The 17,112-nt window shown below is 46.9% G+C and overlaps 2 protein-coding genes across 2 annotated transcripts; one reads left to right on the top strand and one right to left on the bottom strand.

Annotated features, from left to right (window-relative positions):
* Nucleotides 1-13: 13 nt before the first annotated feature.
* On the bottom strand, nucleotides 14-4,782 carry LOC124473374 (regulating synaptic membrane exocytosis protein 1-like). Its single transcript, XM_047028711.1, has 3 exons — nucleotides 4,410-4,782; nucleotides 1,076-1,150; nucleotides 14-398 (listed from the first exon to the last, which is right to left on the bottom strand). Exons 1-3 carry the CDS (start codon nucleotides 4,571-4,573, stop codon nucleotides 383-385), a joined length of 255 nt encoding a protein of 84 aa, XP_046884667.1. The 5' UTR covers nucleotides 4,574-4,782; the 3' UTR covers nucleotides 14-382.
* Nucleotides 4,783-6,318: 1,536 nt separating this feature from the next.
* asrgl1 (asparaginase and isoaspartyl peptidase 1) lies at nucleotides 6,319-10,692 on the top strand. The gene is made up of 7 exons (XM_047028709.1): nucleotides 6,319-6,369; nucleotides 7,060-7,256; nucleotides 7,607-7,749; nucleotides 8,180-8,334; nucleotides 8,650-8,771; nucleotides 9,827-9,937; nucleotides 10,375-10,692. The coding sequence occupies exons 2-7, from the start codon at nucleotides 7,070-7,072 to the stop codon at nucleotides 10,587-10,589; spliced, it is 933 nt and encodes a 310-aa protein (XP_046884665.1). The 5' UTR covers nucleotides 6,319-6,369; nucleotides 7,060-7,069; the 3' UTR covers nucleotides 10,590-10,692.
* The last annotated feature ends 6,420 nt before the right edge of the window (nucleotides 10,693-17,112 follow it).

Below are 17,112 nucleotides of genomic sequence, written 5' to 3'. Positions count from 1 at the left end.
AAACCTTTAGTCAACACACATAAGAAGAAGAAAAAATCCCTATTGGCAGAATAACTGGTAGGAAGGGATGGTCTACAGACTGCACACCTTCCTACCGTCCAAGAACCAACACGCCACCGGAGAATCATCAAATATTCAATTTCGACACAAAAACTCCAATACAACTTAAAAAACATCCATATCAGATCTGAACGCCTGCACACATGACTACCCTCCATCGGCGGCTAGCATTTGGCAAAGTCGTCGGCGCACTGCCGTTTGGCTCAACGGCTTTGCCGTGTCCCGAGAGCGGCATGGAGATCAGAAGGAGGTCTCCTGTTCTGTCTGGGCCCAGATGAGCGTATGCTGCAGTCTGGTGAGACGCTGTCCACTGCTGCTGTCGTCAGTACAGTACCGGGCTGCATGGAAATCAAATTCAAGAGTCGATGAATAATTTCTGTCAATGAGTTATTTAAATTTCAAAGACGTGCGTGATTCAAGGCATTAGCTTTGGAGCAAACGAAACACACAAACAATGATAGGCACACACACACACACGCGCACACACACACACACAGGCTCACTGACAATTGACAGAGCCCTCCCTAGAGACTCCTCAGGTGTTGCTCTGCATCCACAGTAGCTTAACCAAGTATTTACAAGATACAGTGATATAAAGTGATTTCATGGCAGTTCAATAGCACCCAGAGATCATTAACAGACCAACACCCTCCTCTCTCTGAATAGCGTCAGACTTGCTTTTGAACGGCATGCCATGGAACAGCAAGGCTGCCAGGCTTCCTGGCGTGTGCACGTGTGTGTGCACGTGCATGTGCCTGTGTGGCCGTCTGCACGTGTGTGTTTGTGTAACACTCCTTGTGGCTGGTGCTTAACCGCCGTGAACACGTTAGACCCCGTTAGACCCCGTTAGACCCCGTTAGACCTCGTTAGACCCCGTTAGACCTCGTTAGACCTCGTTAGACCCCGTTAGACCTCGTTAGACCCCGTTAGACCCCGTTCCCGGCGTGTCCATGTCAAACAGCCCGGCTAACAGTGTCATGTGATTTGAGGTCATGTGATTTGAGGGGCGGCTCACCTGACATCGTTTTGCTTGGGAGGCTTCTTCTGTCCTACGAGGTTCACTGTCCTCGCTTGGATGGGCTTCTCCTCCCTATGGGAAACAATGCAGGCAGAACACAGTGTTACCGTGGTGACGTGGCATTTAGGCATCCTTCTGACGCAAGACACGTTGTTTTCAACTTTGGGTCGAACGATTTGTTAGTTTTTTATTGAATGCTGATTTATTTAACAGTTCACTTGATGTTGGACCCCGTGATTTTTTTCATTTTACAGTATGATGCGGACACAGTGTGCTCTTCGATTATGTGTCGTCAGATATCTGAAAGTGCATGTTTGTTATCCTGGATATGCTGGCAAAGCCTTCAACATAATACAGGCAGCCTTGTCTAAAAATGGAAGGACTGACATAGCTGCTAAAACACCATCTAGTTGAGCTGTGGTTGGGTGGGTGTTATTCGAAGGTTTGCAGCTCAGTTGAAACTGTGTCATAGCATCCTGCTGTTCTATCCTCACAACTTCAATTACACTGATTGTGTAAAAAAAAAACTGATGCATGAGCAAGATTAGAAATATTCTGAGGTGTCAGTAATACTGGGATGTAACCCCAAACCGTTTCATTCACACACACCTCCACACACACCTCCACACACACCTCCACACACACCTCCACACACACCTCCACACACACCTCCACACACACCTCCACACACACCTCAGTGCACACCTCCACACACACCTCCACACACACCTCCACACACACCTCCACACACACCTCCACACACACCACAGTGCACACCTCCACACACACCACAGTGCACACCTCCACACACACCTCCACACACACCTCCACACACACCTCCACACACACCTCCACACACACCTCCACACACACCACAGTGCACACCTCCACACACACCACAGTGCACACCTCCACACACACCTCCACACACACCTCCACACACACCTCCACACACACCTCCACACACACCTCCACACACACCTCCACACACACCACAGTGCACACCTCCACACACACCTCCACACACACCACAGTGCACACCTCCACACACACCTCCACACACACCTCCACACACACCTCCACACACACCTCCACACACACCACAGTGCACACCTCCACACACACCTCCACACACACCTCCACACACACCTCCACACACACCACAGTGCACACCTCCACACACACCTCCACACACACCTCCACACACACCTCCACACACACCTCCACACACACCTCCACACACACCACAGCTCTCATGGACACATTACAGCAGCCAACACGCAACAAGACACTTGAAAAAGCCAGTGGTAGAAAGTTACATACAGAGCACAGACAGAGCAGCCAAATGCTAACTTTAAAACATCCAGACATGAAACAACGATCTAGAGATGTTTCTATTTTTTTCCAATCATTTTCAAAGGATTGGTACTGTACTCCACCTCCTGCACATACGCACACACATCGATAAACACAGACACACACATTTCTGAAATGCCCCATATTGCATTATTCTCTAACATTATATCTGTCAGACTTAGGACAGCGAATGACCATAGGTGCCCAAATACAGAATTGTACTGTGTTTCATCACAGCTAACCACCTATATGCATATTAGTGGATTTCAAAAGTTTAGAGTCATGGAAGGGATAAGGTAGGAAGGATCAGTGCGGTGATGGATTTAGATGATGTTGTCATGGAATCGTTTAGGCTGTAGAGGACCTCTGTATGAGGAGAGGAAGTTGTGTGTGTGTGTGTGTGTGTGTGTGGATGCCTTTACACTAAAAGGCCTCTGTACATTATAACGACAGGACTGAATGATATTGCCTTCATATTCATGATTGGAGAGAAAGTGATGCATGGTCGCTAATATATTGGACATGTCCTTTAAATGCACTTATTTAAATGCGATGAATCGATCTATCGTTCTAGCTGAGCTATCGCTCCGCATAAAGGCTTAAAATAGATCACAGATGTGAATCTGAAAAAAAAGCTTCCTTTTAGAGGGTCCGTGTTCTCTCTCCATCATGACAGTGAGATACGGGGTGCTTTGACGTCATATCCACTCGATACGGCTATGTGTGGAATGAGTTAAATATAACACCGGTCACGATGACAAACCGCCGAGATTTTCGTCAAGACAAACAGCCAAAAGACGCGATTCCTTGTGCGTGTGTCTGTGTCTAGTAACGTGAAACGTGTGTCGATCCATCCTTATTCTACCGTGCGGTTCTAACCATCCAATGTTACACTTGATACTACATTCCTTTAACGCCAGCCCTCCGTACAGCCGGGGTTTAGTCTGTGCCGGAGTGCTGGCCTACATAGGGCCAATATTCTCAACCGCACCCCGTCGCCAAAGCAGTGAGCACGCGAACAGCTGTTGAGTGAGAGCCTGAGATGCCTCTGGTTTTAATTCATACACAAATAACACATGTATCTCAAAAGTCGTGCAATTTACAATCACACAGTAAGCAACAACCTCTGGTATGCCAGTTGTGTATAGTTTCTTGCAATGTAGGCTATTTAGGAAGGTTCTGGCAGGTTATAATGTTTATGCAGTTCTGTATGGCAGTGATGGGTGTGGTTAAAAATTAGTTGTATTTCTTGTGATTCGCGTCCGGGCTTTCTCTTACACCAGCGTGTGACGCGGCGGCGTGTCTCAACCATAACACACCCCTTTCTCTCATACTAACCAAGTTAGACCCCTGTCGGAGATGACCCAGCACTCACACGAAAAACTCAATCTTTCACACAACTAACATCCCCTCCCTCCCTCTCTCTCTCTCTCTCTCTTTCTCTCTCTCTCTCTCTCTCTCTCTCTCTCTCTCTCTCTCTCTCTCTCTCTCTCTCTCTCTCTCTCTCTCTCTCTGGCTGTCTCTCTTATACACACACACACACACAAACACAAACACACACAACAAGCAGGGACGTCTCAGATAGGTTATACTCCCACCTACCTGGGATATACTAAACGAATATATACAGAGAATAGTAACGGGTAGTCTTATGCTGTATGCATGGATGGGCAGTCTGTGCACTGGCACAGAATCAATACCACTATGGAGGCAGCAAGGGGTACATAAACGGACCCACACAAGTTCAACCGATGTGGCCAAGCTCAGTACACTCCGTGTGTGTGAGTGTGTTTTCGTAACGGTTTGGTTCAATTACCCATCAGTGGCGACCTATGGAAATAGTATGGTAATGTGGCTACCATACAGCTTCCTCCATAGCGGAAATAGTCTCTCTCTCTCTCTCTCTCTCTCTCTCTCTCTCTCGCACTGTACACACACACACACACACACTCACTCACTCTTTCGCTCCTCTTACTTTAACATGGCCTCCTCCTTCGCCTCTTCATCTCGCTGCCGAGCCAGCACGGCCATGATGATCTTCCTCTCCTCCTCCGTCAAATGGCTCAGATCCGGCTCCGGTATAGAAGCCGGCGCGACGGGTGGGCGCGGGCCGCCCCGAGGGCCCACCGAGGCGGACATGTTCTCCCCCCTCTCCTCGGCGGCTCGGTTCACGGACAGGAATCCCGCTGGCGGAGCCCACGGATCACGACATGGCCCACGGACAAAGCTGTGGCTCGGACAAGTGTTGTAAGGTTCCCATGGTGTCGAGCACCCACGGTGGTGGTAGTGCTTCGGTTCCTTGTCGCCTTTTTCTCTCCTTCTCCCTCTCTCTCTTTCGCTCTTCTCTCTTCTCCCCCCCACCCCCCGCCCGCCCGCCTCTCCCCTCCACCTCCAGTTACGGGGAGCCCATATCTCCGGCGGATGATATCGCTCAGTCACCCGGGAAGTCTTTGTTTCTTTCGCCGGTGGAGAGATGACCCTTGGCGCTTGTCGGCCGAGTCGGGCTAGCTGGCTGCGGGGCGAGGCGGTTCCTTGTTTTCCACCGCTACAGCGCTCCGTTGCTGATGCTGCCGCTGTCAGGGAGATGGAACCGTCAATGGGACCGCAGCCCCTCAAGCGCGCGCACCTTTTCGCCGCGTGAGCGCGCAGCCCTCATTTCAGAATGGGGGGCTCACCGTAAGAGGCTCGCGCAAACGACTCTCTCTCTCTCTCTCTCTCGCTCTCTTACTTCACCAATCCTTGCGTGCTAGAATGACGCGGGAGCCTTCCCTTTATCTCCACCAGCAGTAACACACTTCTCTTCCTGCCAGGGCTCGTGCGACAAGGCGAGTGAGTGTTGGTTGTGCTTGTGGAATCGGGTGCCAGCTCTTGTTCTTTTTTTTTTAAACAAATTATATTATGTTTAACATGTTATATTATGGTCCTTTTCACATCGACTGGCAGATCAAACTACAAATATTAAGAACAGTCTTCGTGGAGCATTACAACATTTTCCGAAATGCTTTATTTGGAAGAAGCGGCACAGCCTAGCCTATTTTCAGCACCAAGGAGAGCGCACTACAACAGGAACGGAAGCGAGAACGCTCACGATACTTTTATTGTACACCTATACCTCCAGCACCGCTGTTTCAAATGAATGGGTTGTTATCAAGCTCTGTGGAAGCCGGGTAATGACCATTCATTTGAATCGGGTGTGCTGGAGCAGGGAAACATCTAAAACATGCAGGACAGCTGGCCCTGAGGACCAGGATTGCCCACCCCTGACCTACACAATACAATATAGTCTACTCTACCCATACATTATTAACTATTAAGTCCCCTTAATCTCTACAATGCTCACTTTCAGTTTGTCTTAACCTGTATTCGATTATGTTGGGTCACGTGCGTGTCCATTGGGAAGCTGAAGTTTACTAATAGGCTGACCTTGAGGTTGAAGATCCTAGACAATCAATCACAGTCCTTAGTTGAGAATCTAAACCTGTTTCATTGTTGTCGTTGTTTGTCTAATCTTTCAGGGGAAAGAAAATACAAATAAACGTGGTACCAGTTGACTCTTGAAAACAATAATGGCATAATGTCATATCCTCGTAAACTTGATGCAATCGTCCTAAAACACATGGATAGTAATCAACCGTAACAAAGTTTGATAGCCATTTGAAATCACAAAAGGCTGTTACGAATACAGCTCTGGACTCGATCAAAGACTTAGGTCTTCAAAATAAAATAGTTTCCTGTTATGTCTTAAGTTCCAAACAACTAAAAACGAACAGCATTTTCTCTGTCAAACGTTTTCTGACATTATAGTACAGGGTAACATAGGACGTTTATTTTGAAATCGTGAGTAGGCTATGAGGGTTTTCTGTTGACGTATGTACTCTTGTTGACCAATTGAAAAACTAGATTTGCGTACTCAACTTCTGCCGTTTCGCTTTCTGGTAAGAAATGTAAACATGCTATTTCTCAACTAAATTGTTGCATGCTTTCCATTTCTTTCATTGTATAATTATTAGTATGTGCGTATATTATAGTACTGAAATACAGCATTCGATTGCTCTTACGGTTTGCATAACACAGTCATTCTGACTGCTCATTCAGTCGTGAATAAAGAGAGGCTGTCGCTATTTATTGCGTAACCGGGGATGTTGTAATTTACATATTCTTGCATTGATAATACGTTGTGGGAGGTTTTTCACTTTAGCATGAGTTACTCCTGCGAGTATAAAATGTTATACAATATTGTAATACAAATGTAAACAAAACTGTGTCGCTAGCGGTTAATAAATAAATGACAGCAATGCATTAACCAAAGTCACTAAATTACACTCTGGGGTCAAAATCCAGTAATCCAGTGCGGTTAATCTAATCTGATACTATCATTCATTGTGTGTGCCTTTTCCAAAAAAGGTAGAATGATCTATACCACAATTGAACAAAAAACTATAAGAGATTAACCCTCACCCTCTGTTTCTCTCTTTCCTCACCCTCCTCCCCTCTTTCATCATTCCTCCTTCCTCACCCTCATCCCCTCTTTCATCAACCTCTCCTTCCTCACCCTCTTTCACCACCCACTTTCCTTATACCCCACATTCCCCCTACCCCCCCTCCCTCTCCTCACGTCTCGACAGCCCTCTCACCATGTTGCCAGTGTTGGTGGTCCACGGGGGGGCGGGTCACATCCCTAAGGAGAGGGCGGAGCTGTCGTGTGCAGGGGTGCGTGCTGCCACGCGAGGGGGCTATGCCGTGCTCCGGGGGGAGGGCAGCGCCATGGACGCCGTGGTGAAGGCCGTCTCCCTGCTGGAGGACAACCCTGCATACAACGCAGGTAAACCCCGATGACATCACCCCGATGACATCACCCCGATGACATCACCCTGGACCTGTACCTTGACCTCTCTTATTAAACACACTGGAGGGAGAGGATAGGGAGGAAATTGTCATGTTTAATTTCACGACCTTTGGTCCAAGTTGAGTTCTGTCCATCCAAAGGACGGTCTTACTCTACTCGGATAAATAACTGCACGTTTCAATGTTTGGAAACGATAGGTGGCGCGTCATACTGCCGTATCAGAATACGGCTGAGTGGAAAGGTGGATGAGGCAGCGTTGGTTTTGATATGAGCACATGTCTGGGTTATGCCTCATAGTCCTCCCACTCTATCCCACAATGCCTCAGGGCGAGGATCGGTTCTGAATGCCAAGGGTGAGGTCGAGATGGACGCCATTGTGATGGACGGAAAAACACTGGCCAGTGGCGCTGTGTCTGCTGTCAGGAGAGTGGCCAATCCTGTCCAGTTAGCCAGGCTCGTCATGGAGAAGGTATGAACTTGGATTTATGTAGCCGGTGTGTGGTGAAACTCACTCCTCAAGTATGTAATAGGCCACCCGCATCGACGAGGTGCTACCTTTTCGTTGGCGTAGTTGGTAGTGGTGGCACTTGGGAAGTCAGAGGTGGTGAGTTCGACTCCCGTTCGGAGCGGACAGTGGACCGTATATCTCTGACGGAAATTGCTATGTCACGTCTGTTACATTTAACCATGATAGATTTTTTGCATATAAGTAACTATTTCAACCTGCTATCACTGTCGCAGCTATTCCACAAGGGCTGCATCTGGTGACCGTTACACTGTAATGTTTTAGCCAGAAGGAAATCTAGAACACACACACATTAACTTTGTCCTCACAGTGAGTGAATCTTGTTGTCTGGATGTCTACACACACAATGCTAAACAAGGCCCCTGTGTTACAGACCAGTCACCTGTGTCTGACGGCTGAGGGGGCCAGTCAGTTTGCCCGCTCCATGGGGGTGCCTGAGGTTCCAGAGGAGTCTCTGATCACAGACTACGCCCGCACGCGCTGGAAGAAGAACCTGGGACCGGACGCCAACCCTGTGGAATGTCAGATGTGAGACAAAGCAAAGCCATCAGACTTTGATAGTGTTGAATTAGAGTGTGATAGATTTAGGGTCATAACTGTAGACAACATGACAGATCGATTTATACTGTATCAGTTGCAAAATCCCATGGATTACAACCTGATTGTGATATCGTGGTACAGTAAGGTAGAACAGTTTAAACAATCAAACGATGGACAGTAGTTGTGTGTGTGTGTACAGTACATCCCTGCCTGGTTGTGTGTGTGTGTGTGTGTGAGGAATCCTGTTTCTCTTTTGTGTATACGTTGTGCGTAAACTTGTGCATGTCTCTCTCTCTCTGCCAGGGGTAAGATGGGCACCGTGGGGGCGGTGGCGGTGGATGCCGAGGGCAACATCGCCTGTGCCACCTCCACAGGGGGCATGCTGAACAAGATGGAGGGCAGAGTCGGAGACACCGCCTGCATAGGTGAGACAGGAGGCTGGTGGTCACGACCCTGGAGGTCACGCTCGCTACACATCCCTGGAGGTCACGACCCTGGAGGTCACGCTTGCTACACGACCTGACTAGGGGCCTCACTTGGCCCGATAGCACAGCATATGCTGCAAAGTGTGCTGTTTGAAAAGGTTGGAGAGATTCAGCGGGAATAGCGAAGGTAGGGTAGGAGACATCTTGCCTGTGGTGAACTCCTCTGTCTGGGGAGAGAGTATCTGGGGAGGTGACCTTTGTCCTTTAGATGAAGTTGAGGAATGTATTGTTAGTGAGGTGTTAGTCACTTCTAGTAAATGTTTCACTTGTTCCCTGAACACGTGTATACTGTCGCCTCAGAGCACTTGACCAGAACACAAACACGCAGGATCTATGGGTGTATATGCCAAATACAACTACACACAGGAAAACACAAAATTATTACAAATGCCCAAAACATCAGACTTCATTTTATACTGACTCGCAAAACAACCTAGACAAAAACCAAGAACTGGACTCAGTATGCCTACTCAAACCTGCTCACAGAAAGTAGTTACAATACAATAGTTGGCAACTCAACTTACCAACTCAATTTACATTGTCAAAGTAGTGTTTTGTAAATCAATGATCAAAATAATTAACTTCATGCACCAAGGCAGTCTCATAAGTAACTTCCTGTGGACCACTGTAGATAATTGCCAGGGTATGCCAGTCTTAGTACAGTCTGTATTGTACAATATTTATATCTGTACTGAAGGAGAATTGTGACTTAAAACCTCAAGACCAACATCTGCTTGTTTATCTGGCCATCTAGGGGTTAAACTAAGTAATCACAAGAGTCTGTTTTTTCGCTTGTGCTTCTAGTCAAGATAGGAAGCTTCCAGTGGGATCAGAGGTGCTTCAAGTCACACAGGATGAATCACTGCCATTCACTCCTGATCTGTCTGTCCTATTATTTAGAATATAGAAGCTGATCTTGTGTTTGTGTGTGTGTGTGTGTGTGTGTGTGTGTGTGTGTGTGTGTGTGTGTGTGTGTGTGTGTGTGTGTGTCTCAGGGTGTGGTGGCTATGCTGATAACAACATAGGTGCAGTGTCTCCAACGGGTCATGGAGAGGCTATCATGAAAGTCACCCTGGCTAGACTCATCCTGTTCCACATGGAACGAGGTACTAGCTGTTACACAACCTACTGCACACACAAACTCACTTTATCTGGAATCATTGGTTTTACCCCTCCTTGTGTACCGTTTCCTTCATCCATCCATTCAATCCTCCCTCCATCTATTCGTCCCTCTCTCTCTCCCTGACTGCTGTGTCTCTCTGCTGGTCTCTCTCTCCCTGACTGCTGTGTCTCTCTGCTGGTCTCTCTCTCCCTGACTGCTGTGTCTCTCTGCTGGTCTCTCTCTCCCTGACTGCTGTGTCTCTCTGCTGGTCTCTCTCTCCCTGACTGCTGTGTCTCTCTGCTGGTCTCTCTCTCCCTGACTGCTGTGTCTCTCTGCTGGTCTCTCTCTCCCTGACTGCTGTGTCTCTCTGCTGGTCTCTCTCTCCCTGACTGCTGTGTCTCTGCAGGTCTCTCTCTCCCTGACTGCTGTGTCTCTCTGCAGGTCTCTCCGTGGAGGCGGCATCAGACGAGGCGCTGGCGTTCATGCGGGCGAGGGTGGATGGTCTGGGGGGCGTGGTGGTGGTGGACCCCAGGGGGCACTGGGCGGCCCGCTTCAGCAGTCTGCAGATGGCCTGGGCCGCTGCGCAGGGGGAAACTCTCCACTACGGCCTGTATGTGGACGAACACTTCACACAGAGCATAGACGATCTACTGTAAAACACACACGTCACTGTGAGCTGGGGAGAACACACACACAATGCTGTCATAGATCATCCACGTGAAGGCTACTACGTCATAAACTGAAATGGTTTTCTTTGTCAAACTTCTTTGTCTACCATTTACATTATTTTGAATTATTTTGTTTTTCTAATAATGACAATAAAGGTTCACAAAACAACAAAAACACATTCTCACTAAACAGACATTTCAAAAACATGTACGTGTTGGAGAGTACCTGTTTCTGTCGAGGTCACATGATCTATTCAACGCCAAAACCCCGTTGTATTAACATTTTCTATCCACTAGATGGAGTCAATCTAACGCTGACAAGTGAAACTTCAACACCACTTACATCCTGCAAAGCTAGGCCCTATTAGTTAACATGTCTGTGTAACCGTCACTGCTGCTTCGCTTGTTTGAAATATATATATATATGTTTTTTTAAACAGAGAAAGTAGCCACTCATTCAGACTAGAACTGAAAATCGTGGATGTTTCGTTGCTTGGAGGATTTTAATTAGGACTCTTGGGACATCGCCTCCAAATATTCCTATCTCCTTCCCTTCACTGGCAGTCAAACTTTACTTGTCATTAGGAGGAAAGAATGAATCAACAAGGACAGATTAAACCCGGAGAGAGTAGCTAGGAAACTGCCCTTCCTCCCTTCCCTTCGGTTTATGTACCGACCATAAATCCCTGGATCTGTATCCTCAAGCAGATCGACAGTCAGTTTTATCAGTAGGCTATACATCATTGTTTGCGATACTTAATAGAGTTTATCACGTGTGTGTTGTAACCAGATCCTTATAGGCTACGGGTCTCTTGGAGGGAGTCGAGAAATGAACTCATACTATCTCTTTTGAGATCTACAGTAGCCTAAAGGTGACATTGCCGACCCTCACTTCACGCAATGGTGTTGAATGTAAACACTTAACCTGACCAAACTAGGCGTACTACCCTCACATGATCACATCAGTTAGCCTACTCATCAGGGAAAGACGTCGTTCTGTATTCTAAACAGCTCTAAAGTGCGTGCATCCGAGAGACCTAGTGCGTGGGAGAGACTGTTCATCCAGGTATCAGTCCATTTGTTTAGCTTTTCACAAGGTCATATATTTCCCGCTTTACTTGTAAAGCATTGTGGTTAAGATCAAACCAGCCCTTCGTACTGACTGACGGGCTAACCGTATGCTGTTATAGTAGGCTACAGGTCAAAGAATCTGTCTCATGGCATTTCTTTGTTGTCTAAATATAGCCGTATTTGTTGGCCCTATGGACAATTGCACGTTCTTATGTCACAATGTGGATGCCACAGGCAGGGCCTTATTAGGTCAGTAGCAAATGTCTGTTTCAAAACGGGGAAAGGGGGCCGGGGCGCATGAAACATCCGTTTTTTTTTAAATTCTGCTCTCCGAACACCACGGTTAAGATTTAGAGGTCACCGCTGTCAAAGGACGCAGACGAGATACGGGTCGAGATATGATTTCTCTGATAATTTGCAGCTCCATTGGCCAAAACAAGAAGAAAGGGGGCTGGCTTCCAGTCCAGAACTCCTCCTAGAAAAACCTCCAGAATGACGGAACACGGCCGAGAGGATGACAGCTCGAGGACACAACCGGGACTGAGCTCAACGCCGGCTCGTGTCCCCTTTTGCTAATGTTGCGTAATTAGCCACTGACAATAGGCTAGTCATCTTTAGTGATGAGTAGAGTAGCCTACTTTAATGAAGTTTATTCTCATGTTAGTTAACTCCGAAGAAAAGAAACGTCTTGGTTGTCCGGGTGGAGAAAACATTTTGGTTGTCAAATTGCAGCAAGATGCCGGTTGTCACTACTCAAATAGCCTCTATTAGTTAGCCTCTAGGTACGAATAACCCGGACTCTGGGAACGCGCTTTGCGCAGAGTTCACGGAGTTTATCCGTCCCGGTGCAGTTGCAATACGATAGCCACTGTATTTGCCGCTGATGGAGAGACTCGTTGGTAAGTAAATACAAAAAATTAAATGCGTTGTCGTTCAAAAACATGTACACTGTTATCTTTTCCTCAATGCCACCCCACTGTGGAACGGATTCATGTCGCATAGCGGCTTTTCCCTTGGGATGTGTGTCAGTTACGTTCCCAGACTGCTTACTTCTGCGCGGTTCTCAGGCAGTTCACATGAGTGAGAAACTGTAAAGAGAAAAACATTTATACACCAACTTTGAGGACACAAGGACTAAATATTGCTCAAGTAGACAGCGTCAGAGTCATGTAAACGTTTGGACGTTTTACTTTAAATCAGAAATAAAGGATTTGTACCTACTCCTTTTTCCAGCAATAATAGGCTACACACATTACTTGGCAAACACTTAAGTAGTAGTAAATACATGATACATTCCGTAATAGTTTTTCTTTAAAACAAAGAACGAATTCTCCCACTTCTCCCTGGTTAAAAAAAACTTCAAGATGAAAGGAGCTTTAGAGATGCCCCCCCCTCCCTCTGTCCGTGTGTATATGTGTGTGTATATGTATGTGTGTGTGTGTGTTCAGTCAGTTGTTTGTGTTGATCTAAGCCCTCCTTCTGTTTGAGGAGGGGTCTCCGGCTGTGCTGGGCTCACTGGAGCGTTCCCATGGAGATGGTAAGAGGCACTTCCTGTGTCTGAGATGGGAACGGAGCAGGCCAAGACTAGGACGAGAGAAAGACACACAGGCAGAACACGCAATTACTGTACCGTGTAGCCGTGGGCAGATTATTTTTCTTTAAGCCCAGATACACACACACCCTGGACTCCCACACACACACACACCGTACACGTTCCTTGTAAATTCTGACTCTCCTCATGGCTGATTTATTTATAAGCCCTAACCCCTAAAATGCTGTATGATTACTTGGATTGCTTTACTACAGTCTTACTCTGTGACTTGCCCTCGTAGTGGCAGGATATTCACGTTAACCTGCGGTTGACCTTTGCAAGTTAAATGTGTTAATCAGTGTTCCAGTGTCACGGCTCACTGCTTGTGTTAGGATGCGGTCCGTGCTTGGACTCCCTGCGTCCCATTAACCCCAGGTGTGCACTCGCAAGGTCATCTTACTGCTGTTCCAGAGTTCGACGGTGCTTGGGAAAACAGAGAGACAAAAAAACAGTTTGATGGAAACTGTTAGGGGGACTGAGGTCTGAGGTGAGTACAATAGAGTATGGTAAAACGCGGTCCTGTCAGGTACAGTAAGGTACAGTAAAATACAATAGAGTACTGTAGAGTACACTGGATTTGGGTGTTTCAGCACCCATTGACACTTTCCTGATGTGTTTAGCCTGTGTTCTGCACCTCTCTTTCACCAACCGTCTCTGGAGGAGGGGATCCCTCATTGCTCCTCCCAAGGTTTCTTCAATTTTTTCTCCTTTAGTGAGTTTATCTGGGAGTTTTTTCTTGTCTTCCTTGAGGATTGAGATGGGCTGAGGGGCAGTTCTATTGGCGTATGTGAAGCCCTCTGTTACTTTGCTTGTAAAAAGGGCTATACAAATACATTTGATTTAGAGTACAGTTGAAATCCAGCCAGTCCAGGGTCTCTGAGGTTACTAACAGACGTTTTCAGATTCCTCTCATTTATTTGGCCTAAACTCCACGCAGTGAACAGTGAAGTCGAGAAGCTCCACAGCTGTAGAAGTTGAGTGGTGTTCTGGGTTGTTGCTTCTTGTACACCTGCGTTGTCCAGGCTGCCGCTGCTCTTCTGGCTGGTTACCGGTAGTTACAGCAAGATCCCGCCCCTCTTCTCCTCCTGTGAGGTCTGCTACGCTGCCGCACTTGTGACACATGTCACGTGTGTGCGATTGTAAGTGCGTGGGTCTTCAGTAACAGGTGTGTGTGTGGGAGTGTGTGTGTGTGTGTGTCTAGAGCAGCAGGCGAGCAGGCAGGAGAAATGTGGCTCAAGCGTGATTTGAGGAGGAATGCTTTGATGAGTGAGGCCCTTGATCTGAGAAAGGGTTAGGGTTCCACTCTACTCAGTGTGAGTGGTGAGTGTGTGTGTGTGTGTGAGAGAGAGGGAGTAAATATGTCTGTGAGAGAGAGAAAGAGCGTGTTTGTGTGGACAGAGAGAGTAAAGTGTGTGTGACGCAGAGAGAGAGAGAGAGAGAGAGAGAGAGAGAGAGAGAGAGAGAGAGAGAGAGAGAGAGAGAGAGAGAGAAAATAGTGTGTGAGTGACAGAGAGAGAGAGAAGAGTGTGTGAGTGACAGAGAGAGAGAGAAGAGTGTGTGAGTGACAGAGAGAGATACAGAGAGATACAGAGAGAGAGAGATACACAGAGAGAGAGAGAGACAGAGAGAGAGAAGAGTGTGTGTGGACGTGTGAAGCTGAAGAGACTCCAGATCTTCCAGGTCGCGAAAAAAACGTCTAAGTATCTATGACACTATGTCCATGTGTACACTTCACATGTGTGATAGGAAATTACAGTAAATGGGGATTTAAATTGAATGCCAACCAAAGGTGAAAATGAACAAAGATCAAAGGTTCTCTCTTACACAATGAGATGCCAACCTTAGAACGAGCTAGGAACAGCCTCCCATTCAAATCTATTTTGAACACATTTTCCATTATTCCAAATGATCACCGACTAAATCCTGCACATACATGATGGGTTAATGAAAATCCATAAAAATAGAATTTGGATGCAGACACTTTTATAAAGAGGAGTCATCCATTAGAGTCCTTCTGGCTCTGTAATACGTACAGTAGAGTTGTGTGTGTATGTGTGTGTGTGTGTGTGTGTGTGTGTGTGTGTGTGTGTGTGTGTCGGGGCTATATTGGGTGGGGTCGTGACCTTGGCCCGACTGCTGGTCATCACCCAGAGGAGTGGATGGCTGTTCAGTGCCAGGCTCTCTGATGCTCCAAACACTATGTGATTTTAGCAGCCCTCTTCTCTCAGTTATGTTTACAAGACGATTTACGACCATACAGGGCCCTTCTGAAAGGACATTGGGTATATAGACTTTCACAAGTAATGTGGAAACACACACTCACATGAAATGTTCACCTTTTGCGAAAGAGGACTAGTATGCGGTAGGCTTGTGTTGTAAGGTATCATACTGTATTGCAGTGTAGAGTATTATTGTGTTGTGTAGTTTATTGTCGATTGTTACACTGTGTATTTGAAAGTTGTGTATTGTAGTGTTTGTGTGCTGGGCAAAACTTGACATTACGGTTACATGAACATTGAATTGAATCATTGAATTAGGCAGCAATTCCTATGTAGCTAGCTTGTTGTTCCTCTAAATCTTGCTATGATGTGAGGGGGTAGTAACCTCAGTATAGAGTGTTGCTGTGTACTGTACTGTGGTTTGGTGTACTGTGCTGTAGCGCAGCGCTGTGTCCAGTCTTGAAGTGAGAGGGTGGTTATGGGCCGAGCCCCTCCTCCCCCTGCCCCCCTCCCCCTCCTCCTGGCTCTGTGTGCACGGTTGCCAAGTGCTTAAGAATCCGGGGAATGTGGGATTGCAGTGTTCTGATAAAGTTTGCTTTGTTCCCCCCGCTGACCTGAGCTCTGGGAGACATACCCGGAGACTAGGCCTATGGATCTACACACACACACACACACCACATGCACATACAGTACACACACACCACATACACACACATCACACGCACGTACACATACATAAAGTACACAAACACACACACACTGCATACAAAAACAACACGCTGTACACAGGCACATACACACACAGGGATGTACTGTACAGACACATACTGTACACATAAACTCACAAGCAGAACCAGACGTTAACACACACCACATACTAACATGTACAATATAGACACATACTTTACATGTAGCTGTGCAGAAAAATAGTGAAGTACTGATACCAGAAAACTCGACTTAAGTACAGTAACTAAGTATTTGTACTTTGTTACTTCCCATGTCTGGTTGCGACCCTTTCCAAAGACACATCTACCATGAACAGACATGTACAGACAGATGTGAAGACACACACACATAGGCTACACACACACACACACTCTCCTTATCTCTCTGTCTCCCACACACACTCACTCTGCACACACACCGTCGTATGAGTGATGGCATCAAAGCTGAGAGAGAAACCCATTCCAGAGACGTTGCTTCCGCCCCGGCCAAGCTCCACACTCAGAGGATCCCTAAGACTCTTCAGACGGGAGACATCGTGGTCCTTCTGGCTGCAGAATGTGTTGGCTGCTTATAAGAGAAGAAGTGTTCACCTTAAAGGTGTGGTTTGGGCCAGTTGTGCTGGTGTGGAGTTCAGCTCGGTCCTGGCCAACATGGCTGGGAGGGGCTGGGGATTGTGGAAAAGATGAAAGCAAAGAAAAGAGGGAGAAAAAAATGGAAAAAAACTGAAGTCTGAAATCAGGATAACAAATGAGAGGACATTCCTTGCTTTATGTGCTGACCTCATTAGACATGTAATTACACGCATGTAAGTATACACACACACACATACACACTCACGCATACATGAACATCGTAAAGTAACAAAGGTAGGGGTGTGTGAGGATGAGTTGTGTGGTAATCAGGG

Source organism: Hypomesus transpacificus, chromosome 11 (genome assembly GCF_021917145.1).
Source record: "Hypomesus transpacificus isolate Combined female chromosome 11, fHypTra1, whole genome shotgun sequence".
In the NCBI taxonomy this organism is placed as follows: domain Eukaryota; kingdom Metazoa; phylum Chordata; class Actinopteri; order Osmeriformes; family Osmeridae; genus Hypomesus; species Hypomesus transpacificus.
Note: the sequence above shows the minus strand (reverse complement) of the source record. Positions and strands in the feature narration are given on the sequence as shown.